The following is a 24,398-nucleotide window of genomic DNA, read 5'->3' as shown; positions in this document are numbered from 1 at the left end:
CAATTAAAATATCGATTTTTATGACTTTTTGGACAAAAAACCTTCCACAATTTGAAGAAAGGCCTCGGAATTCCCATACTTCTATAGCTCAAGCGGCATGGATAAAAACAACTCGTCGCATTTTCTAGATGGCTCGGATATAAAAACATTGCTGAAAAATCGTCAAAATTTCGAGGTCATTGTATGAAACGACTGAATTATGTAAATGAACAATTTACGATATGAAACTTTAAAATTTGGCTTTTGAGATCAAAAGTCAAATATTTGAGATGAATTGTCAAAATTTCGAGACGAAACTTAAATCTTTTGACAAATAATATGAACACTTCAAGGTCAAAGTCGAAACTTTGCTATGTAACACGGAAGTGGAATTTTTGAGATGAAACATCTAGATTTCGAGTCTGTTTCGGAAGCCTACGCTAAGCTCTGTCTAATTCTTATAGCTATATAAAAACCGATCTTTCGTGTTTGTCTCAAATAACCATGCAGAATAACTTGGTCATGTTCATTTTTAGTTAAATATAGTCTTAAAGAGACTCTGGAAGTTCACAATAACCGTTCCCCTCCTCCCTCCGAAAACGTGACCCCCTCCCAATGAATAAAAACTCGTCACCCTCCCTCCCCCCAAAAAAGTCATGGTTTCTTTTAAAACGGCAACATTTTCCCAACAGCCGTCACTTTGGTCCCACGGGGCATAATTTCAAGGTTTAAAGGTATATATTATACCCAACACCCAGTGACGCCCATGCCCGCCCTAGCTGGCGCGAATTAAAAAATTCCCGACATAAATTTCTCGAAAATATTATGAATTCCATAAACGAAGGAAAATTTTCCCGACGACCGTCGCTCTGGAGGTGCTACACTGAACCACTCTGCGCCCCCCCCCTCCCGTCATAGTGGCCCCTTGGTATGATGGTACATTTAACCCTGATAAGTTCCAAACCGAGGATCATCGGCAACGTGTTGTGTTTCTCGATCCAACTTTTTGAGTAGAAAACGTATTTTCCGGTTCCAGAATATCGCGAACTAATCAGGGAAGGCATCCTATAGTGTGGTGATAAAAGTGCGTTACACACCTGTAGTCTCCCGAACTCTCACTATAATATGCACCAGATTCTCTTGGGCTATTCAAAACCTTGTGTGATATATTAATATCTTCAAACAAACTAACAAGATAATTTACCTCGAATCACGGATATGTTTACTTCAACTACGAGATAAATTTCAATGATCTAAAGATATCTATGAAGTATTTAATTTCGATTCAAAGATAATTCGGGATAAAAAAAAAACTCCAAACCATATAATAGATCATAGTAGTCTAACGTTTTACCGCTACTCAGATACTGATCTTTTTCGTCCGTACATAAGGGCAAGATCGACAAACGAAATAATATTCCATTAATTTGTACATATTTTAGTTTTAGCTCCTTAAATAACATAAAAAACTATAAAGCTCTATATATTTTTAAAATAGCTTTTTTAATGATATTTTGTATTCTATTTTTGCAAAAATAAGATGATTTGTTAGTTCTAATTCAAAAAGAACTCTTCGTTAAATTTCCTTCTGGCCTCACTCGTATGTACAGGTCCCTTGATTATAAACGAGGCCTGTAAAAATTCGGAAAATGTCAGGATATTCACAAGGTTATGGATCAAGTTATGGCAGGTAAGTGATATAAGAAGTCGGTGATTATAATGTGGTTCATCGTACGTAAAATTTAGGTATCCATCCTAAGGACATGTCTCAGCGAACTGTTCACCATACTGTTATCAGGTTTCCTTGCACACAAGCCTAATGGACATTGGTGTTTCCCCAGCTACATACATGTACTAATAGTACTTGTGGTATTTATAACAGGGAACAGTAACCCAACATGCGTGTCTGTATTGTAGGCGAACTTAGGCTATGTAAATCATGCTGATGCCGATGGTATGTGTTAGTGTTACTGTGAGTGGTTAGTGGATAGGCTAGGGCCGTGTCATTGGGAAATTGTAGTACTAGTAAACAAGTTAACAAGTAACATACTCTAAGAATTACAGAAAAGATGTTGTCATATGAGTCTGTACAACCCGTCTGCAAATCCCATAGAAATAGGCATTCCTGCAAGGATAAATACACCTAGATTACCAGCACTATGATTTAAGACTAGTGATATGACTGTCTTTGTCAATTGAGAATTAGGCTAGGCCGATCTTGTTTTACATTTACTGTACATTCCCATATATACAGTAGTATGTGGGGGGGGGGGGTGATTAATAGTGCATTTGAGAGGTTTGGATTGGCAATTTAATCCTTGTCAAATTAATTTCTCATCCTAACTTTTACAACCTGTACCTGAACGTCGTTTTAGAAAGGCCTGGCATATCGGTCACACTAATTAGCGTCAACTCACGACAACTCACGACAACTCAAGACAACTCAAGACAACAGGTTTAAAATAACATCAAATACAATTGATGTTATCAGAGTATATCTGGAAACACGTTTAAAAGTGACTGGAACCAGCGTGCATACAGATCTTTCACGGGAAAAAATGTTTTTGTCGTAAAAATCGCCAACTTTTTCCTAACGTTGAATTAGACGACGTGATGCTATTGCGATTGCGCAATGCCATCGGACCGAACCATTATAATATGGGTGGGTTTGTGCTAGGTTTGGAAAGTACCTTGTGTACAGTGTCGGTAAGGTGGGTTGTCGTAGTAATAAAGCACCAAAGTATGGTGAATGAACTCCAAATCAAATTATTTAATGTTTTAAAATAATGAATACTTCTTATTATTTTTCCATTTTAATTTACATATGTTATTATTAATTTTACAGAGTCTTGCTTACTATCATCTTGCCCGGTTTTATTATTCTCTCCGTCAAATCATTGAATGTTTTTAAAATAATGAATACTTATTGTTTTTCCATTGTAATTTACATATGTTATTGAAAAATTACACTTACCTGTAGTGTAATGGTTCGGTCCAATGTCATTGCGCAAGCGCAATGGCATCACGTCGTCCAATTCAACGTTAGAAAAAAGTTGGCGATTTTTACGACAAAAACATTTTTTCCCGTGAAAGATCTGTATGCACGCTGGTTCCAGTCACTTTTAAACGTGTTTCCAGATATACTCTGATAACATCAATTGTATTTGATGGTATTTGATGGTATTTTAAACCTGTTGTCTTGAGTTGTCTTGAGTTGTCGTGAGTTGTCGTGAGTTGACGCTAATTAGTGTGACCCTGGCATATCCACTGAAATGAGGATACATTTCCCAGTAACCTAATTGCTTATATTTGTTCGTTCTCTCTACCCCCACCCCCAGATAACGGTTTATTACAACACAACTATACTATGGGTATTACATCAGCTTAATGGTACCATTAGGGTTGAAGGGTTCTTTAAAACATTTGTTGAGGTATATTTGCATAATATTTCAATAATTCAGCAATTTGGCGAGCCTAAAGTGTCTTACAAGAAAGCTTCTGTATGGCACATGTAGGGCATCACAATATCATAGTTGCACAAACTTAGGCCTATCCAACCTGTTCTCCCATTGCTGTGCACTAAAGCTGTGGTGCCATGGTGTCCTGGCTATGTTTTGATATGCCAAAACTCCATAGAAACTACACCAACCAAATAACTTTCTTTTCATTTTATTGAATGTTTATTTATTTCTGCAACAAATATTTACGGATACTTGTTATAAAATAGATTGTAAAAGCATGACAGATTAACATGACAAAAGTAAACAACGGTAGTGATAGGGTTGGTTCAGAAGTGAAAAAAAAGAAGAAGAAATAAAGGAGTAAAACGAAATCAGTTTGAATCATAAATACTGTGGTGCTTCAGTGTATGAAACAATTTTTTGTTTTAAAGATTGAAACTCTTTTAAATGTCGGAGTAATAGATCTCTTGCTGAGTGAGATTGTAACATGTGGACATTTTTGTCTGTAATTTAACGGTCAGAATGAATTCTTTCTTCTAGCGGACAAGACTCAGGACATGGATATGGCGGATCTGGTAGGCCAGTGAAACCGATACCCACAGAAGAACCATTCACAGCTTATGTTGGTAATCTGCCTGATGACTGTGTCCAGGGAGATTTAGATCACATTTTTGAAGGTTTACCTGTAAGGACATTTGGATCTTTGTTCTATTTTTAATTATATTCAAATACCCCTTTTTTCCCCCCTTCTTTTCGCTTATTTCTTTTCGCTTATTAAGTTGTTCAGTAACATATTCTGGGAGAAAATGGAGTTTAAAAATATCATTGATATAAAAAGAAAACTCTTATCATTGATTGTTTTATGATTTGAAATGAGGTCTTTTGTGTTTCATTTCCAAAATTAACCCAATCTAACAAGTTTACTAAAACAGAAAGATCGGATTTTATCAAAATTCAGCATCAAAGATGGCATACTTTTTACTGTTTCACCAAATACATTTTTCCTTAATGGATAAGTACTGATTCGTTTTTACATCTAAAGATTTCCGCACAGAGGCGCCTTTTTGATTCCTTGCCTAAAGGCAAAAGCAATTTGCATATGATAGTGATGACATGTGTGTGTGGTGTCTGTAGAACTGGTTTAATACTCCATGGCCTACAAATATGATAACTATACCATGATTGGATGGCATGAACATTCAGTTACTGTAATTATGTAGATGCTGCTTAGTAAGTTCTCAACTTTTTTTGTCACTGGGGAAGGTGAAAGGTCATGTGCCATCACCAGTGGCCAACATATGAAGCCTTGTAAAACAAGCTTACATGTAACAAGTACAGTTCAGTTATTGTGAATCTTATACATGTGTTGTGCTGTAGGTGCCTTTATGAATACTATGTAGTAGATTTGATACACTTGTGTCCTATATGCTTCCTTCACACAAGGAAGTGAAACCTACCAATAGGCCTAGCCTGCAAATTAGGTTTTTTCCCCTACAAAGTACTGACAGGAAATGTGATAGAATTTGTGGCCTAAATGAGTTTACTGTGAGGTAAACCTTTCCTCTTAATCATTTTAAGTTCTAGAGATCTTTGCAGTATTCTTAGTTTAATTCCTGCAGAAGTATGGATGCCATTTTTACTGTAACTCAATACATTTTTGTGGTTGGCCTAAGCTGTATATAAATTCTACAGTGTATGAGGCATTATTCTCATAGCAATCTTAAAGCTATCTATACACCATATTCATTTTTCATCCCTTTTTTTGCATAGATAAAAAGCATTAGACTGGTTAGAGACAGAGACAATGACCGATTTAAAGGTAAGTACCGCCTCTTCATATTTTGAAGGAGAGGGAACCTATAAAAAACTATCAATAAAAACTTTCATGAATGTAAAATGTTAGGAAAACTTGTAGAAGGAATGAAGATCCTAATGAAAGTAAACAAAGACATATGCAAAAAAGAATTTATAAACAAACAGCCAAGTGGAACTTTGGAAGTTCGGACCATATCTTCCAGTCTGAAATGATGAAACTAACTTCAGCAAGCTACTGGAGTCCACTGTTTGTGAATCTAGCTTCAAACACTCAAACAGTATGGTAGAATATGGTAATTTCGCATGCCCCCAAATTTGTGTACTCTGTATGTAGCTGCACTGATAGACACTGCAGCAGCTGTGTTTTGTTAATCAAATTGTAACCACTTCTGTAATCGCAATTATAATCTACAAAGCCGTAATGAAAATGGCCAAAATTGCCCGTTTCGTATTTTGAGGCACTTTTGTGGATTATGTCACCCATTTAGCGGAGATGTACAGTAGACTTCAACGGATGTGAGAAGTCGGAAATTTTGCCTTGCTTAGTGCAGTCATAAACTGCCGACCTTTGCAATATAGTTCTCTCTATTTCTGGTGAAGTCTTGTCAAACCATCGATGAAATCACATTGCTAAAGGAAAGAACTAAACAGCGGAGGAAAATCAGCAAGACCGTCATCATCGCTATCCTTTAAAAGAACATTAATGCCATTAATATTGCGGGTACCATAATAGTTAGCATAAAGTTACCAAAGACACGAAAAGTGGAAAATCATTTTACCCCGCCTCCCCCCGACCCCCCCCCCTCCCCCGTCCACCGTTTTTTGTTGTTGTCCTGTTTCTCTCTGCAAACATCGCAATGTTAAGTTCTGATTTATTTTCTCATCCGTAGGGTTCTGTTATGTGGAATTTGGTGACAGGGATTCGCTCGTTCAAGCTCTGGACCTTGATGGGGCTGTGAGTACCGTGTGCCTCTCATTCCATGTTTTTGATGTTTTTTGCATTCATACTTTAAGAAGGGCTTTAAAATTGGCCAACTTTATAGTTTTGATATTTGATTTTTTGTTATAGAAAAAGAAAATAATACATATATATACTAAATGTCTGGATGATGACAGCTCCTCATTCAATAACCAATTAATAATGTTCATCCATTGGTTTATGACATTTGATATTTCAAGCCATATACATGTCCTTTCACTCCTTTGTATTTCATAAGCTTTAGAACTCCATAGATGACATCCAATAACCCCATATCCATGACAATATATATAACTAAACCTAAAGTAATTTATGAGAGCACAAAGAGTCTTGTATGTGTTTTTTTTTTTGGGGGGGCCACTGGTTTTTGTTTCCTCTATGATAGTAACCTAATGGTCTGTTTGCTAGACTATGTAATGTAGTCTACCACTTTCTGTTGATGAAGTTCTCATGTTTTTAAAGGGTCATTTCTGCACCAAATAAAATAAAAAATGTGATAGATGTCCAAGTCTTGACTGATAGCAATGATTGTCTGTCTTTTAAATGTCTAATTTAAAGTTTTACCTATAGTCATACATTTAAAAATGATAGAATCATACATTTGAAAATGATTTGTGAGATGAGACACGTCTTGACGCTTTAATAATGTTGGTAGGAAATAAAAACCTGCAACCAAAGCTTCCAAAATGTGTACATTAATTAATAATCCTGACTTCCTGTGAATGTACAGCCACATATAGACAGGATGCGTAAGAAAAGTAAACACAGAGTTGATGTGAAGTAAATTTAGAATGTCATGTAAAGATACTCTCAAAAGAAGGCCTTGAAATTCCACAGTTTTAATCGCTTGCTACAAAATGCCAGTGTATTAAAAAAATCCTACTGGCTAAGATCAAATTCCCACTTGCATTTTTGTTGAATAAATATAAAAGCAACATCAATATGTACTTGCTCAATTTTTTTTTTAAAAGCCAGTGCATAAATGTCTTTTTATTCTTTCTGGCAAACAGAGAAATCCACTCACATTTAGCCTATAAATAGCCAAAATTTCAAGGTCTGCTGACATCACCCAAAGGCTGTAACTTGGGAGACACATTTTGCACCTCTGTGTTTAATTTTGTATTTATTCCAGGCTTGAAAATGGCCACCTTTTGCTAAATTTTTAGCACTTTTAGAGCACGTTTGCATAAAAACGGCACTTTTGTAGCAATTCGACCATTTTGCATTTTATGATGCAGTATCGGATAAATTATTTTCTGAAACAGCATCGGTACTGTTTAACCATCATCAGCCCACCATGTACCCTATCCTACCCACCCCTTCCCCCCTCACCCAGTCATCTTAAAATTAAACAAGAGAACTGTGGTTTGTCCATGCTGAGTGAAGCATGATACATTTAACCATAATATGTAAATAAAACTGAGTGTGTACCAAAGCTAAAGTTGGTCTTAAGTTTTTTCTTTGATCTAAATGGGTAATTTTACTCTTTTGTTGTTGTTGTTGATACGATGCTGATCTATTGTTTTTCTTTGTCTCCTTTTCTTTCTGCTCCAGCTGTTTGATTCAAGAAGATTAAGAATCGACGTTGCAGAAATCCGACAAAAGGACGGCGGCCGTGGCAGTGAGTTGTCTCAGTGGCTTTCATTTCTTAAAAAGAAACAATTAAACTTTTCCTCACCCCAGATTCATTCCTGTGTTTTCGTTTAAATTCTGTTCATAATTTCAAACTTTAGGGGTAAAGGTTGAATCATTTATTATATAGTCTATGATCAGTGACTGATCATAAATAACCGTCCAAATTGGTATTACTAATACAATGTAGACCAAGTTGCAATCATCTCGATAATGTCGGCAGTCTTGGTTGCTACGAGTGTAAGTTTATTTAAAAACACGAGCAAATATTCTCATCTTTTTTTTTTGTCATTCCTGCAACAAACGTTCAGCTGATTTTGTATTCATCTGTAGGTGTGTGGCGAGTGATGCAATGTTTGAAACAAGTCCAACTCCTTTTTAAAGGAAGGATAACGTGAAACTGAAAGAAGTATTTCTTGAAGGCTCCAAAAAAACAAAATACAGTGAACAGTGACAACTACCTTGCCACTTTGAATGCAAAGGTCTTAGCATGACACTGCAAGCTTGGATAGCAAAAGACTGTCTGCATGTAGTCATTTGTCAACTGTGTTAACTGTCTAATATCACAAAATGAGGTTATACCACAGCTAATGAATACAAAACAGGGAATGTAAAAAGGCAATATATATTCCATTGCTGCCTTTGCCATATGAAGTTTACTGTAATAACTCTAGCTACAGAGAATGTAGTAATTGAAGGGTACAAGGGGACAGTGGGGTTTTTCTTTAGCAGTGATACAGCAGTTAGGCTTTTTCTGTGCTAATGAAAAGCTCCATTCAACAATTTTAAGGCTCAAAATAAAAGTCAATTTCTCGTGCAAGTTTTGAGTATGATGTGACCCTTAATGATAAGAATGTCAGAATGAACTATATCAGGACAAATATTAAAGGTCGTCCAGTCATCTGAGACAACCAAATATCTGATCTGGGGGGACTGAAATCAGCTTTGGAGGTCCTTCCGACAGACGACCAGTTGAATTAAACTTAATACCCCCAAATAGGTCAAATGATAAAGCAGTCATCACCCCAAAAGCTGATGTTCACTAAACTTCCAAATTGTAGTTTAAAGTTCCTATTTTTTTGTTCCGATGATAATCGTATGTGTGTGAGTGTGTGTATGAGTGCGTTTGTGATGCTCAGCTTGTAAACACGATATCTCAAGAAGGGAAGGTCGGACCAATTTCATATGTGGTGTTTAGAAGTACCACATTTAATACAGGAAGCGTATTGTTTTTGGCGGAGGTCAAAAGGTCATTTGGGGTCACCAGGGGTCAAATAGTGGAAACCATGATTTACACATTATATTCAACAAGGACATATGTCGTATTTAGTATGTTCATGTATCTATCACATTTAGTACAAGAACAAGAAGTCTGTTGTTGAGGTCAAATGGTCATTTCAGGGCAGCCTGTGTCACTGTGAATTTCTTGTTTGTCACATCACACTGCTTTTCATCGTATTGAAGATCAGTTATGTTGCACACCCTCACTGTATACGTTACGTCAGATTCATGAAGAAAACTGACCATGTTACATCATCGAAACCACACCTCATTTTTGTATTTTGGTTTTCTTTTTATCTAATAGGAGGGCGAGGTCGTGGTGGCCCAGATAGAGGACGAGGCGGTCGCTATGGCGGTGGACCTCCTCAGGGTTACGCTGAACAAGGTGAGATTATGTCGAGGAGACACTTTGAGAACAGCATATCTATGTGTACAGCACCAGTATAGCTATGTAGATGAATGATAACTTCAGCCAGGGGGGAGGGGGGGGGGGGAAACAGTATATTGACAGGTGACTGATAATCAGTAAGAAATGACTGTTAGTGTAGTATGTGCCTAAACCATTTGTATTGTTTGTTTGAGGAATTGCCCTCAAAAAGATTTTTAAAAAAGAGAAAGATCAATGTGGCTAGGATGAAGCGCCATAAACTGTACTAGAATAGTCAAAGATCTGTTTTTTTTTTCGATGATTGTCTACAAAGTTCCGTTTTCTATTCACAGGAGGCTACAGAGATGGTGGTGGCCGTGGTGGATACAGAGGTGGAGACCATAGGGGTGATTACAGGGGTGGATCCAGGGGAGGTCCCCCAGGCGGTCCCTCAGGAGGTCCCCCAGGGAGGGGAGGCTATGGTTATCAAGACAGGATGAGAGGTGCTGAATCCAGTAGAGGAGGAGGAGGAGGAGGCAGGTACGATGACGAATTCAAAGAACCAACTCCAGGTAAGGTCTATTTTTCTACTAAACCCAAAACCAATATGCTATATTGCTCTATGTTTAGTTGCAGTTAGGGGAAAAATAAGTGTATGCCAAAGTAGATGTTCTTCCAGGCTTTGAAACAAAAAGGTTGAAATATTCTGGGATTCGCACAACCCCTCAAGGAAGTCATTGTCCATCACCTCCGAAGTCTTAACAGACCATGATATCTATAAATAATTATGACAGTGCTAATTTCACATAGGAGTCCTAATTGGTTTGAATTTTAGTTATATAGTCTTGATGTATTATTCTACATCCTGATTGGTGTTTGGGTTTATATGAGTTGATTGTAATAATCAGTACTAGCTGACAGAGACCAAGTAAATGGTCCAATCTTGTGTTTCAAAGTTTCCAAAGGCTCTCAAGTTCATCTCCTATCCAGAATACTAATTGTGGGTTGTGTTAGGAAAACTGCTGCACATCTTGGCACTTATGGTATATCAATATGCTTATTTTGCATAGCATTTTGACTGACCGACTGAATAACCGATGAAGAGCAAATTATACTTCCATATCGTGTACTTATACTCCCCCATGAGTTTTCTGAGAGTTTTGGTGTATCTTAATGAAGTAAAGACAAGAACATAGTTTAAAAATTTTGAGTCCACATATATGTTAGACATTATATCGTCGTCTAATGTTGTGTCTCTGAACTCTTGTGACCAACTCACATACTAAGTTAAACTCTTCACCAGGTTAGATATTAAACTGAGTATCACATTTATTATCAATTTATATCAAATTACTCTGATTTGTTCACACCTTAGACGTTTCAGTCCTAGCATGTTTGACACGTTAGGCCCTCCAACTTTTCTGTACTTCACCTACACATGGCATTTTTCTTAAGCAGGTACGGTCTTATCATTAACAGATACTTTCCCCATTTTTTTCTCAGAGGATCTAACAAGACGCCCCAAGCTGAAACTTAAGCCCCGCAGTGTGGGTCAGCCCATCAATCAGACGGCCGAGGCAGCGTCCAGAAGCTCGATATTCGGGACGGGTAAACCGAGAGAGTCCACGGCAGATGAGGAGAAAGAGGCAGCAGAGGAGAAGAGGGAAGCACCCACTGAGAAAGGGAATGAAGCCACGTAGGGTCTTGTCTTTATCAAAATGGCACAAATTTGTTTGGCTTCATTGAATATGGTAATAAAGAGAGAGGACAAAAATCATTGAATTTCTAAAAATGCATGGATCCAAAGCTTTTTGATGTGGGTCCCTTAGTACAAGTAATTGGAGACAGAGAAAAGGTAGAGAGAGAGGGAGTGAGTGAATAATGTTTGACAGGAATACTGCAGCCTTTTTTCTTTTTTTTCCGTATCGCTGGGAATGAGAAGTTTGGGAATGAACTGCTCGAAAAGTAGGTGAGTGTGTATAGGGATATTTAATGAAGGAGCATGAAGGAAATTTAGAAGCAATGTGGAAAATGTGTAAGGTCTTTATCTTGTACTCTCAATGTAACCCTGAATTTTTTAGCCAACAGGAAATGCTTTTGTATAGTGATATTGGTCAGATTTTTGCCCACCCCTCTGCCCCCCAACCCACCCCCACAACCACTCTCCAGCATTTCAAAAAGATGTCAAAGTTGGTATTTGACATCAATTGTAGACAACTTTGTACTCTTTAATACTCGGTATGAATAAGGTATATGTATTTGCCCTGGGAAACGTATGAGCAGAAGGACGCCATTGCTAGCTTGATATGTATATATGGAAGACTTTGTACCTGTCTTTGTATGTACAGAAAGACAAAAGAACCCTTTGTTATGAAGAATGAATCCTGTGTCGTAAATAAGAATGTGTGACATGCTTTAACACCAGTCTGGCTGAAGAGTAGCTGAAAGCAGTTCGCAAAAGGGTTTTTTCTGTTCGCATAACATCCACATGCACAACTTTTTCAGTCAGTGACTTTTATAGTAAAGATTGAGTCATAGTAGAAAATGTTCACTTCAAAAAGTACCATCACAATTTCCTGTTTTGGTCATAATCAATGAATGTGAGCCCTTCGAGAACAGGAACTGCACCCTGCGTCACCTCCAATTTGCTGCTAGTAGTCATGGTGTGTTACAATGGACCATTTCTTTAAAATTTATTTTACAAGCATGTCACTCAAGAGAATGTATTTATTCCTCTTTGATTTGGTTGTATTCCTATCTTAGCAAAACATGTTACCTCCCTTTTGGTGTTGCTTGTTCATCTGGCAATCACATCACATTTTCGTAGCAAGTATTACTATTGCTTTTTTGTGACAATTTGCTTCATGCTTTCGTTTTAGCTATTAGGTTTCTAGCTATTCTCTAGATCACATATTTGGTCGTTGCAGTATTCTATCCTGTGGTGAAGAGCCACACCTGGTTCTCACTCTTGCCGAGTTGCAGATGACCCAATAACGTTCGCAAATAAATTTATCGTGCTGCAAATAAATTTATATTGCCGCAGATAAATTCATAGTGCCGTCAGTAAGCTGAAAAGTAGAATGGTGTAGATATTCCAAATGGAAAATAATAAAGAACACTTTGACTGGAAAACATTTCATACCCACTTTGAACTATTAGTGTTCACTTCATAACATATTATGCCTTGGAAGCAAGGGCGTAGGAACCGGGGGGGCTGGGGGGGCGCCAGCCCCCCAGTGAAAAATGTGGAGGGGCGGAAGTATCATTCCGCCCCCCCGCTTCGCAAGTCAGAAAACCCCTTTTTCATTTCCAAATGAGAAAAAAAATCTCATTTGGAGCACTAAATTGCATCTAAGGCCTGGTGAAAATGGAGTGGGTGTTGAAGTGTGCTATATTGCACCAAATTGCATCTGAGGCTACCTGGAAATGCAAAAAATTCCAAAGGGGAGGGGGACACCCCCTCCCCTTAGACCCCACCCCCAGGCCGGTCATCAGTCTTCAGCCCCCCCCACTCAAAAGTACCTTCCTACACCACTGCTTGGAAGAACAGGAATAATGACAGGTACCATTATGACACGCAATTTTAACTGACCCGTGGAGTAGAGTACTCGATTTGCTTCATCTCAAGGGAGGAAAACTCATGAAGTTAAGAGACCCAGTATTATAAACTTTCGTTGCTTAGTGCTTGCCAGGACCAATGAGAAAGTAAATACGTAGTCAATTTCTTGGGTGTTTGTCACAGCATCTGTTAGACACTAACTCTGAGAAAGTATGTACTAAGAGATATCAAAAACCTTAATATCCCTGACCCATGAGACTTTTGTGTTTCAGTGATGTGGGTACTAACTAATTTGCATATAAGAATAAGGGTGAATGTCGTTATAATTGTCATTAAAAAGAATAAATTTAATTACCTGTTTGTGTGGTGAAGAGAAAATTTCGGTCAGTACAAACAGATAAGATTTTTATAAATGAATCTGTTGGGAAGTGAGGGCTTGTGGTTATCAGATTTTAGGTAAAAGGGAAAACAAACTTTGAATAGCTGGTTTATAATTCAAATTCCTTCAAACAGGAATTGTTTGCCCCGTCGTGTTCAGTTCCTTCTGCATAGAATTGTTCCGTCTGTCTGTTGAACAGGCTGTGCTTTGCTTGAGTTACATATTATGTAAGTTGATTGGGTTCTGTATTCTACTTGCATTATAATACTTGTACATAATTCCCTTTAGACCACTATGGTGTTGTATAAAACAAGGATAAATTCTTACAGCTCGTTTTCATCAAACAAGGTGAAGCTCAATGATTTGTCAATGAAAATTGAATTTTGCTTCTTTCTTTTTTTTCTTCTTCCTCTTCTTTTTTTGCCAAACTGAAGACACATCTCGTTGTGTTACTAGGATAACATGGGAAAGGCAAGTGGGCGAAGAGATAATGTACCTTTTTTTGGCAGAAGTATTTCCATGTATGGAAGTGATCACGTTTTGAGATGCTATTGTTATTACGAGTATCAGCTGCACATGCCATTGTGTGTATGGCACAAGTTTTTACAATTTGATGTAATATTAAACATTGTAGTGATAAGTTCAATTTTTGTCTGATAAGACAAACCTTTTTGAAAACAAAAACGATTTGTGTCTTGTGTATTTTGTTGTTATTCTTGGTTTTGCTTTTGTTGTGGAAAAAGACAGTGTCAGCCAGGCTTTGATCCATTGGTGAGTGTTTGATGTATATATACACCCATTCCCACCCCCACTCCTGCCTCTTCAGCCTCACACAAAAAGTAAAAGTAGTTATTAAATCTACTTGCATTTAAACATCATTTTAGACCTAATTTGAGGTCTAAATGTGCCTCTGAATGCACTTCTTACATTAAAACAGGGCCACACACCTTTATTTATAACTACAGTAGTAGCTCTGCTTTTGTCAGCTCTGCTGGCTTCATGCATTTTCCTAGGACTACCAGTTCTCGAAGAAGAAGAACCAAAATCTTGCAGTTACACTTGAAATTTTGGAAGGGGAGTATACAAAGTTTAGCAGGGTTTATCCTACCAAGCTGACCATATCATTGGAGAGCAACTCAATTACAGCCAAACTGGCATAGCCCTTCCAACGAAGAGATGTAACCCATCCACTGATTGAAGCCTGGTTATACATCAATCTCATATCTCTCAAGGACCTAAAACCTGAATTAACATACTGCAAAGAGGATGCTTTAACATTACTGTTAAAGGGTTTAAGTTTTGTCTAGTAATGACTGGAAATTGTGGAGTTAAAATGTCTTGTAATAACAAAGCTACACTTTTTGCATGTCTGTTTATTGGGACAGTTTTCAATGTGATAGTTTATCAAACCAGCCTAATTGTGATAACTTTAATCAGAATAAAATAAAACTGTTAGCAAACTGCTTATCCACTAGAGAGCCTGTGTAATAGAATGTGTAAAAGTAAGTTGGCCTGACATTTCGATCCTAGCAGGATCTTCTTCAGAGGCTAAATGACAAGTTACAGTAACTGAGGGGACAAAAACACACAGAAAACGTCAGGCCAACTTACTTTTACACACAACTTTAATCGGGAGCAAAATTTAGAGTAGTGGAATAGCTCTATCCAAGTATGTGGCAAATTTGACTACTTAAAGGATTGGTTCAGGTGTCTGACATGTCTATATTGTATGAAAGAGCTTAAAAAGACAAACAGAATAGTGAAGAAACTACCAAAATAGCATTCTCCATTAAGGAGATATCACATTTTGAAGATTTCAAAATTTCTTTGCAAATGACTGTTGTACAAAGACTAACTGTGAGGGTGTGATGTCACATCCACACTTCCTTAACATGTGTCAATATATTTCATTAAAAAATAATTACATTTTTTTTCACAAATCTAAAAGAATATAATCAAACATTCTTCAGGTGTTAAATCTCAAATACTTCCCTTGACACATAAGAGATCTCCTGACGTATATTTTGGTTGTAAGTCATAAAATCTTACAAAATATTTTAATAAAATAACAGACTTTTCAGGAATGTGAGGATATGACGTCACAGCCAGTCTGATTTCAGCAGTTTCTACACAATCAGATAGAACTTTAAACTTGAATATCTCCTAAACGGAAAAAGATATTTGAATAATTTCTTCACTATTGGGTTTCTTTTATTGTCCTCTTTCATATAAGTTAAACATTTGTGACACCTGAACTATTCCTTTAATGCTGGTTTTTATTTTCTCAGCTGCCAAATACCCACATGGTACACAACCCATCTTCTTCAAATGGCTGTCTGTTTTCCCTATCAAAATTTGCAAAGTAAAGAATGATGTCTCTGAGCTACCGGATTTCTCCACTTTATTACACTTCTTTGTCAAACTGAATTCTTTCAAGAAAATTCACCCTATATGAAGGAATACTAAGCTGGATACATCATCCCACTTTACCCCGTTTTCTGGAAAATACATAAATTTGAAAATTGTTACACCTTTCCTGTTAGGTGTACTTTTAGACAGAAACGTTGCTTTTTTCCTGTAAAATGGCAGAATAGCCAATGCTTTCAGGTGGCATTCTCATATTAGAGTCTAAATCAATTCGTTTGGATGTTCTTCTAGCTCAGGAAAAGTGGCAAAAGGCAGTAGGAGAACATCTTTTTTGATGTTATAAATCAGGATCTGGTATTTTGTGGCTTGCAGGTTGAAGAACATGATTTGAAGTACATGTGCAACGGGTATTTCTTTGCTCGAGTATTGCAAAGTTCGGACACCCGGCCCACAGTGTGGCGCTGGTGATGAAATTAGTGGCGCAGTTGCTCTTTCAGTAATCAAGTGGGGTAAGAAAAAACAATTTACCTAAAGTTTGCTCTAAAAATTTATGACGAAGAGGTATTGTTTCGATTCCAATGTTCAAGTGTGAGGAGTGGGATTTTTTTAAAGAGAATCTAAAAAAAAATAACTTTTTTGCAAATGGAAAGTGTCGTTTTTTGCGAAAAATGTTGTTTTTTTTTTACCCAAAAAATTTGCTTAATTCGGGGTAAAAAAAAAAACAATGCCGGGGTAAAAAAAAACAATGCTATAAAACAGCTATTTTCTTCATGAATGCATCTTAAAATCATGTTTGCATATAATTACATCTAAGTATTAGCTACTACCTTTACATGAAAAAGGAAAATAATTGTGAAATTGTCTTAATTCGTAATTATGGATGGCTTGTGTCATATGTCATGCTCAGCCATATTCATACTGTACAGTGTGTATGTATATGATGCTACACAAACATGGTGTAATATAGTAGAAACATTAGAGTTTAGCCAATTTCAGTTACTTCTGCCCAATTATTTAACATTTTTGACACATGACAGACATGAAAACTATTCACCTAACCTCTAAAATCATCATTATGGAAAAATTTATCCATTCAGGCATAATAGGGAGTACATTGGAGCCAGAAAGTACTTGTTTTTTTTTACCCCATTCGCATAATTTTTTTTGGGGAAAAAAACAAGGCCCCCCCATGAAGCATGAATGAAGTTGGAGTAATTCTACCATGGGGGAGTGTAGTATCACTAACTGCTATGCTGTAACTGCTGGAATAATCTCCACATCATATAAGCTGGTATTGCAGGAGAAAGTTTCGGATATGTCGTACAAACTTCAAATTTTGCCATTTCAGAATTCGCTTGAAGTGACATAGGGTTCCAGTAATTATATAATAATAAACAAGACATATAGGACTATCACCCAAAATAAATTGGAAACTTTGGCTAAATATTCCCCTTCTATAAAAGGGGTTGTTATTTTTTTACCCCAACTACCCCCAACTGACTATATAACAGACTTCATAGATCTCCGTCATTAAAGGGGTAATGAGTTAAATTTTGGATGTCAAAGTGATTAGTCTTTGATTTTGAAGAAAAAAAAAGAAGAAGCTTATTCTTCTTGAACCTTACAATGCATGGGGCAGTAAAAAAGTTGGGAATGAGTTAGATCGGCTTGTGTTTTGTTCGTGCAGAACTGTAAATGGACCCAATGAGGGCAAGCACAACACTGTGCCCAGTCTACAAATTTTATTTCAGTTCGAAGAATATTTCTCATTTCTGGGGGTGAAAATCTCCTACAAACACAACAATTTTTCTCTTCCGTGAAGTCATCTATCATTTCTGTTTCTGTAATTGGAGGGTTTACACCAAGGTGTGGGGCTATGAAGATGTATTGCTGCAGTGGTCCCTGTGCTGGTGGTAGTGATGTCACTTGTTGTACTCAATTTACGTTTTCCATCCAGTTTACTCTTTCCATCGGCTTACTTACTCTTTCCTTTACACCTTTTAGATTTTGTACTTTTTTCTTTGTCATTGACCACTTTCCGTATTTTTAGAAGAATTCGGTCTTCTGTATTCGCAACGTCTCCGGGACGGTAAGATTTATATTTACGTTTGGCTTTTAGCTGATTCGGAATAGGTTGAGGTGCTGGTGGCTGACTTTGCAAATTTCCAGCTACATGTAGGTTTCCTGGGACTTCTTTGTTGCTTTTCGTTGATGCAGGTTTTTGTACCTTTTGGGATGCTGTTGTTTTCTTCAAGTTTTCAGCAATACTGAAATGCGCTTCACTGAGAATATTTCGGTTTGTTGGAAATATTCCTGTAGATTTGAAGGCAGTGAATAGGTTTGATGGTGAAAATGCCTTTGCATAACTCTGCGAAACAAGTTTTGTCATGTTATATCGCGTTATTTTTTCTCCTGGGTTTTCTCTCATATAACTTTCACACTCAGAATTGTAGTGGGATTTCAAAGGGCTGAAAATACCCTTGTCAAGAGGTTGAAGCACATGGCTTGTATGGGGAGGTAAAACAAATAGAATTATGTTATGTGACTTCGCAATCTCGATGAGTGGCACTGAAATGTTTGAGTTGTATCCATCATACAGCAAAAGAACATGCTGATCAGAATCTCGGTTCGGGATGAATTTCAGGAAATGCTCTTCGAGGTATGTCTGAAAAATGTCGCCGTTGCTCCATCCGCTCTCAGACATGTGGAATTTACTTCCAGGGTATGCACCTTCTTTGAGTTCGTCCATTAAAGGTTTTTCTTTATATATGAAAAACGGGGGCAAAGCATTTCCAGTGGCGTTACTGGTGGCTAGGACGGTTGTTAGAGCACCCCTCTCGGATGTAATTGTATTCAGAGATCTGAGGTCTGTCTGAAACACAGTTTCATCAATGTTGAATATCAGGTGGGGTTTATCTGTTAGGGAATATCTGTTCATTATTGTTTCAAGCTCATTGAAGTAGCTGTCCACGGTTTCTCTTGACATAGCCTGTGCCCTCTTTATTCCCAGCTTCTGTGGTTTGGCTAACTTCAGCTCTGGCCATCGCTTTAAATACCGTTGGAGCCATGCGTCAGTAATCAAACGACCCCCGTCATGTTTCTTGCCCGCAAAAATAGCAGAGTTTGTAGCCAGGCGTAAAAACCCTTTTCTGCCGAGTGGGTAGCCAATTTTTGCAAAATACTTTACATGATCAGCTAGAAGCTTCTCCTCTTCCTTTGTAAATAAAGTTGGAGCACCGTGTTGTACGCCAACTTTACTTCGCCCTGTAACTTTATCATACAGACTGCTCCTTGGCACACCGCATATTATGGCAGCCTTCCTCACTGCCCATCTTTTTTTCCTCACTAAGTGCAAGGCCCTGAGCATGTTTTCCTCCTCATACTGTTGGTATCTCTTTTCCTGAAACAAAAAAATATTAGATTCTTGGTAGGATTTCATCCTGCACTGAAAACGTTAACGTTAGACGCTTTGAAATTTGATGTCCGCTGCAAACACATTTTTGGGACCATGCATAATCAAATGACAATCTTGTATCCTGTCTATAAAAAAAACAATATGACAAACTACAGTACCAAGACCCCGACCAACCCCCCCCCCCCCCCGACTTTGCATACAGATTGCTCAGGACCTATCCACAATAAACATGTTTCCCTTTTTCTAACTCTGCCATATCCCCATTATGAATGGTATCCAGTCAAAACGTCCCTTTAACAAAACGTCCCCGCTTTTTAAGACCAACACGTCCCCGCTTTTTACCAGAATGTCCCCGCAGTCAAAATGTCCCTGTGAGTCAAAACGTCCTCGCTTTTATAATCAGTTGGAGTGCAAGTGCAGGATGTTTTTAGTTAAAATCAAAGAGTAAGTAAGTATAGTATAGGTTGAAAACACAGTTTTTAAGAGTGGGAAGTGCTGGGTATGAGGTCAGAAACATTTTTGAGTATAATTTTCTAAGGTAAGATAATATAAATAGAAAAGGGAATACAAGAGGGCTGTAGGATGATAGGATTTTTTTAAACACAAGTTGGTTTCTGAATGAATAGGCTATAGGCCTTTACGATTTTGAGGGAAGGGAATAAAAAGTTTTTTGTTTGATACGTACAACAAGTTACTTTTGGAATATGCGAGACGGGCTGGATGAAAGTGATGTATATATTCCAACAGCACTTACGTTTAATCTTAAAATAAACTTAAGTGATTTCACTCAATATAAAATATTATATACAGGGTACATATATATGGTAAGCTTATTAATATTAATATATCTCGCAATATCTTGGACTTTCTAGGTCATATCCCAAACGTTTCATTGGACGATTGATAACTGATTAACTGAAATTAAAAATTTTATTTCTCAAGTAAAATTTTTTGAGGGCGGCGTCAAAACAGCTTAGGCTCCGACTATTTGTATGTTATTTGCACTATGACCCTTGTTCCATGACGCAGACGACAGAATTCATTAGAAGAAAAAGCTGAAATTTGGCAACAAAACTGCATCTGACCTTATTGGTAATACTCTTGGTGTGTTTTTGGGAAGGAAAACTTCCTTTTATCGACAAAAATGAAAGTACTTACTTTCACACTGGTCATTTTGGAGAGAAAGTATCTGTAGCGTCGTAGTTCGTGTAATTGGCTGATAGGTTGCTATACATATAGTGTATTTCTTAGGGGTGTCCGAACTTAACAGCGTTCCGAATTTCGCAATACTAGTGACATCCACCCTCCAATGCATCGCACAACTACTACCAATTCAATTTCAATAGTAGAGAACTATCATGTTGGCTCCAATGTGCGACTTACACTCCCAGTAAAGATATTTGTCAAGTTGACCTAGGCCTACACAGGATAGCCGGTGGTTACCTCTATGCAGAGGGGAAGTGAATTCATAAGATGTTTTCTGGATCTGATAAAATCTGAGTTTTAGGAATCACAACAGTGAGTAGCAACCAATACAAATCGCAATTGAATCTGTCCCGAGTCACTCACAGGAGAATCCCTACACTGACGTTAGACTAGGGTCCTTGTAGCCTTCTTTACAGTAACTTTACGGGTTAGGAAAAGAAACAAGGATCGAAGAAATATGCATATAATTCCCACTTAATAAAAACATGAAGCGAACAATATTTTCAGAAATGTTGATCAAAATATGTCCACATGATCGAAGGGAAATACAGTTCAATTTAACGTAGAATTTTTGAGACCTAGCCCATTAACTTTACAAATTACAGTACAGTAGCAGCAAAAAGCAACAAAAAACTAAAATAATGCTCAAAGTTTGCAATGTGACATCTAAACCAAGAAACTTACAAACTCTTTCTTTGATTGCAAAGAGAAATTATGTACCTCAGACTCAGTGTATTAAACATCAAAAGTTAACTGCAAGCATTTGTGACATCAATATTACCTGTGTGATGTCACAGTTGCACACTGACAAATAACAAAGTGGCTATTTCTTACGACTAGTCGTAAGAATAATTTATAAATACGCATGCGCAGTTGCTTTAACATGGCTATTTTTACGACTAGGAGTACTATTTTTACGACTGGGAGTAACAATAATTTCCGGTTAGGGTTAAGGTTAGGGTTAGGTTAGTATTTAGGGTTAGGGTTACCCCTACTACATGCGCAGTTGCTTTATTTACTTAACTGCGCTTGAATTCGCCGATGTCGTAAGAATAGTTTATAAATATTTGTTACGACTAGTCGTAAGAATAGCCACGGCCGACAAATAATGTTTTGTTTTTTCTGTATTTTTCAGTCTATTGATTTGACCTTGGATTGGATAGGGTTACTAGTTTGTCTTAAGGGGATGTGAAGATTATAAAATATATACCAATACCTATGGTACATTCACATTTTGAATGCATCCAATTGTGGAGTATAAAATATGACATAAATTTTAAAGAAAAAACTTTCGTTATCACTTATCATACTAGTGCAACAATGACGTCAAACCTGTTTGCGCCAAGTTCACTTTTAGTACCAAAGGTGGCAACTTCAACTGTCAATATCTCAAAAAAGGTACATAGGAATTGAATGCAAATTTCACCAAAATGCTTGGATTATGTTCCTCTTTAAAACATCAAAAAGAAATTTTGACCTGGACTTTTCTTTTAAGTACTTGCAGTCTGGCAGATTTAAATTGTATTTGTGTGGTTTAATCCATGTTTCAAGTGAAACTCTACAACAGTATACTGGGGTATGGCTCCAAATTGTGTCATGTGTTATGGGAGATTTTGAGGCACTATGAGGGACCAGCCTATTGGAGGGTTAACTGAAGTGATTATTTAATGCAGTGGAATACATGCATCATCAACCCATTTCTCAAACCAATAATTAAAACACACTTTTTTCTAACCGGAAAAAATAAATTACACAAGCTTCAAACTTGAAATACACTGTTCGATATTAGCTTAGTGTACGGAGTTGTTAAAAATATGCGAAAAATGTCTTATATTCAAATTGCCACCATACCATGAAGGAGTTAAGTGCCAAAGCTGAAATTTGGTGTATAAGTAGATATATATTTAACTGGTGTAAATTTCAATAAATGTTTCAATTGATCGCTGGGTCAACCGGGGTCAAGAAGGAAGGGGTCTTTTTGATCTTTTTCTGGCTGGAGCCAGCTTTGGGCCCATGCCATTTCTTAATGCATTGGTGGGCTTATAATTGCTTATGGGTATAGGCATGCAACCATAGATAATACCCAAAGAATATGGGATTCATGTGACCTCTCATGTGGGCACAGGGTGACCTTAAAAATCTCAAAAAAACATTTTTGGCTGAATAAAGTGCCTACTTTGGGTGATCATAACCAGACAATTAAAGGAGATACAGTTAAATTGAGTGCAGATTCATGAATTTTGGCAAGAAGTAAGATAGAATACCAAATTTGAGCTCTCTACCTGGTACATCGGAAAAAATCGGAAAATATCACAAAAGTCACTTTTTGCAAATCGGGCACATACAAAATGGCCGCCTTGGCCAGATTTCAACAGGATATCTCGAAAACGACATGGAGTATGATTTTATTTTTGTATGTGTTCATTTGGGACATACAGTACTCAATCATTCTGATGAAGTTTCATCTAAATCTTAGAGGGTCACCTGGGGATCACTGGTTGATTTGACATGGAATGACCCAAAAGCATCTTTAATTTGATACAATTCCAGGGGTTAATAACTTGAACTTTAAAGTGTGTGCTAACAGGGTCAGTTGTTGCACCACAAAATGAAGTTAAGTCCTTAGGAAATCACACAAAAATATAACTTATCATTAGTTGTGACTTCTGCAAAATTTGGTCTGTCAATTTCCTAAATTGCCACAATAAAGCACGTTGGCCTAGGCAACATCATAATTCAGAAGATTTCAAAAAGGGGAGGGGGGAACCCTCTCCTTATATCCCTTTCCCAGTCCCCAGGCTATGAAGTTGGCACATCTGATAATACTTCATAGCATAAACTGTAACAAGCAGAAAAAATCTTTTGTCTTTTATGTACAGATTATGCATCTAATGGCTGCAAGATTAGGTCTGCCAGCTCATCTGTCTCTTCTGCGAGGCAAATTGACAGGAAAAACTCTAAACCTGAGGTATTTGTCTGGCAATGCCTCTGAAGTAGATTCTAATTTCTATGATGTTATCGTGGTTGGAGGAGGCCATGCTGGTTGTGAAGCTGCAGCAGCCTCTGCTAGGCTGGGAAGGAAGACTTTACTTCTGACACATAAAATAGAGACCATTGGTAGGTTTAAAGTCTTCATTTATGCATTTCATTTATACAAATGCAAACTCGCCGATCCCTCGCTCCACAATCATTATTGCTATTATATAATTGTATTGTAAGTTATCACTCGATTCCAACAAAGTACTTTTTTTGCCAACATTTTGGCCTGTTCGATTATCAGAGTTCAAAGCAAATGAAACATTTAAAACTAAAACAAAGGTGTCCGTTCTTTGTTATTGTTTGATAAAGTTGAAAAACATGTGTCCCGTATTTAATGTTTTAATCTCAACCGAAACAATAATAACGAAGAATTGGTTTGACTTTTTCATTGGCCTGATCTCTACGAATAGGTGAAAAATGTTGGCAAACAAAGTGTGTCATCTTGATTGTGTTTTTTCAAATCTAGTTATTTCAGCATAGGTCTTCATCTGAAGCAAAGAGTGTCATCATTGTAGTTTTAGGATGGCAGTTTGTTGCCAATTCAAACTTCAAACAAGTTTATACAAGATCAAAAGTAATAGAAATGTTGTCCAAAGAGCTATAGAAAGAAAGCATTGTTTTCCTCTGTTGAAGTGTGCCTCTTATGTACATTTTAATATCACCTCTTGCAGGAGAGATGTCCTGCAATCCATCCTTTGGTGGCATAGGCAAGGGTCATCTGGTTCGAGAGGTTGATGCATTGGATGGCGTTTGTGGAAGAATATGTGGTGAGAAGACATGAGCTATATAGTGTTCATACTATTATTGTAAAATAAACTTGTGTGGAAGATTGAGGAAATTAAGAATGCCTAAATAGGGAGGTGAAAGCAAAAACAGAGATCCTGAGCATTTTTTAATGAGGTTTGTAGGCTTAGTGGGG

The 24,398-nt window shown here is 37.3% G+C and overlaps 3 protein-coding genes across 5 annotated transcripts in view; 2 read left to right on the top strand and 1 right to left on the bottom strand.

The window, feature by feature from the left end:
* The first annotated feature begins 1,525 nt into the window (after nt 1-1,525).
* Nucleotides 1,526-14,136, top strand: LOC139980769 (eukaryotic translation initiation factor 4H-like). The gene is made up of 8 exons (XM_071992684.1): nt 1,526-1,669; nt 3,981-4,125; nt 5,211-5,259; nt 6,146-6,210; nt 7,789-7,855; nt 9,452-9,532; nt 9,868-10,086; nt 11,018-14,136. The coding sequence occupies exons 1-8, from the start codon at nt 1,629-1,631 to the stop codon at nt 11,212-11,214; spliced, it is 864 nt and encodes a 287-aa protein (XP_071848785.1). The 5' UTR covers nt 1,526-1,628; the 3' UTR covers nt 11,215-14,136.
* On the bottom strand, nt 11,523-21,545 carry LOC139980767 (uncharacterized). 3 transcript variants are annotated; one of them, XM_071992682.1, is made up of 2 exons: nt 21,125-21,545; nt 11,523-19,219 (listed from the first exon to the last, which is right to left on the bottom strand). In XM_071992682.1, the coding sequence occupies exon 2, from the start codon at nt 19,184-19,186 to the stop codon at nt 17,795-17,797; it is 1,392 nt and encodes a 463-aa protein (XP_071848783.1). In that variant the 5' UTR covers nt 19,187-19,219; nt 21,125-21,545; the 3' UTR covers nt 11,523-17,794. The 3 variants fall into 3 exon arrangements, with proteins under 3 accessions (XP_071848783.1, XP_071848781.1, XP_071848782.1); XM_071992680.1 differs by lacking the exon at nt 21,125-21,545 and adding an exon at nt 20,393-20,531; XM_071992681.1 differs by lacking the exon at nt 21,125-21,545 and adding an exon at nt 20,320-20,457.
* Nucleotides 20,607-24,398, top strand: part of LOC139980765 (protein MTO1 homolog, mitochondrial-like) — a 47,478-nt gene continuing 43,686 nt past the window's right edge. Inside the window, exons 1-3 of the mRNA XM_071992677.1 lie at nt 20,607-20,752; nt 23,320-23,557; nt 24,151-24,246. Of these exons, the coding sequence (XP_071848778.1) occupies nt 23,323-23,557; nt 24,151-24,246 (331 nt within the window). The 5' untranslated portion in view covers nt 20,607-20,752; nt 23,320-23,322. The remainder of the gene's footprint in view (nt 20,753-23,319; nt 23,558-24,150; nt 24,247-24,398) is intronic.

Source organism: Apostichopus japonicus, chromosome 15 (genome assembly GCF_037975245.1).
Source record: "Apostichopus japonicus isolate 1M-3 chromosome 15, ASM3797524v1, whole genome shotgun sequence".
NCBI lineage: Eukaryota > Metazoa > Echinodermata > Holothuroidea > Aspidochirotida > Stichopodidae > Apostichopus > Apostichopus japonicus.
Note: the sequence above shows the minus strand (reverse complement) of the source record. Positions and strands in the feature narration are given on the sequence as shown.

Excerpts from the sequence above, each read along its gene's own strand:
- LOC139980769 (XM_071992684.1), top strand. The coding sequence starts at position 1,629 with ATGTCAGGATATTCACAAGGTTATGGATCAAGTTATGGCAG. Across the intron at positions 5,260-6,145 it reads AGACAATGACCGATTTAAAG|GGTTCTGTTATGTGGAATTT; the intron begins GTAAGTACCGCC and ends TCTCATCCGTAG. Across the intron at positions 9,533-9,867 it reads TCAGGGTTACGCTGAACAAG|GAGGCTACAGAGATGGTGGT; the intron begins GTGAGATTATGT and ends TTCTATTCACAG.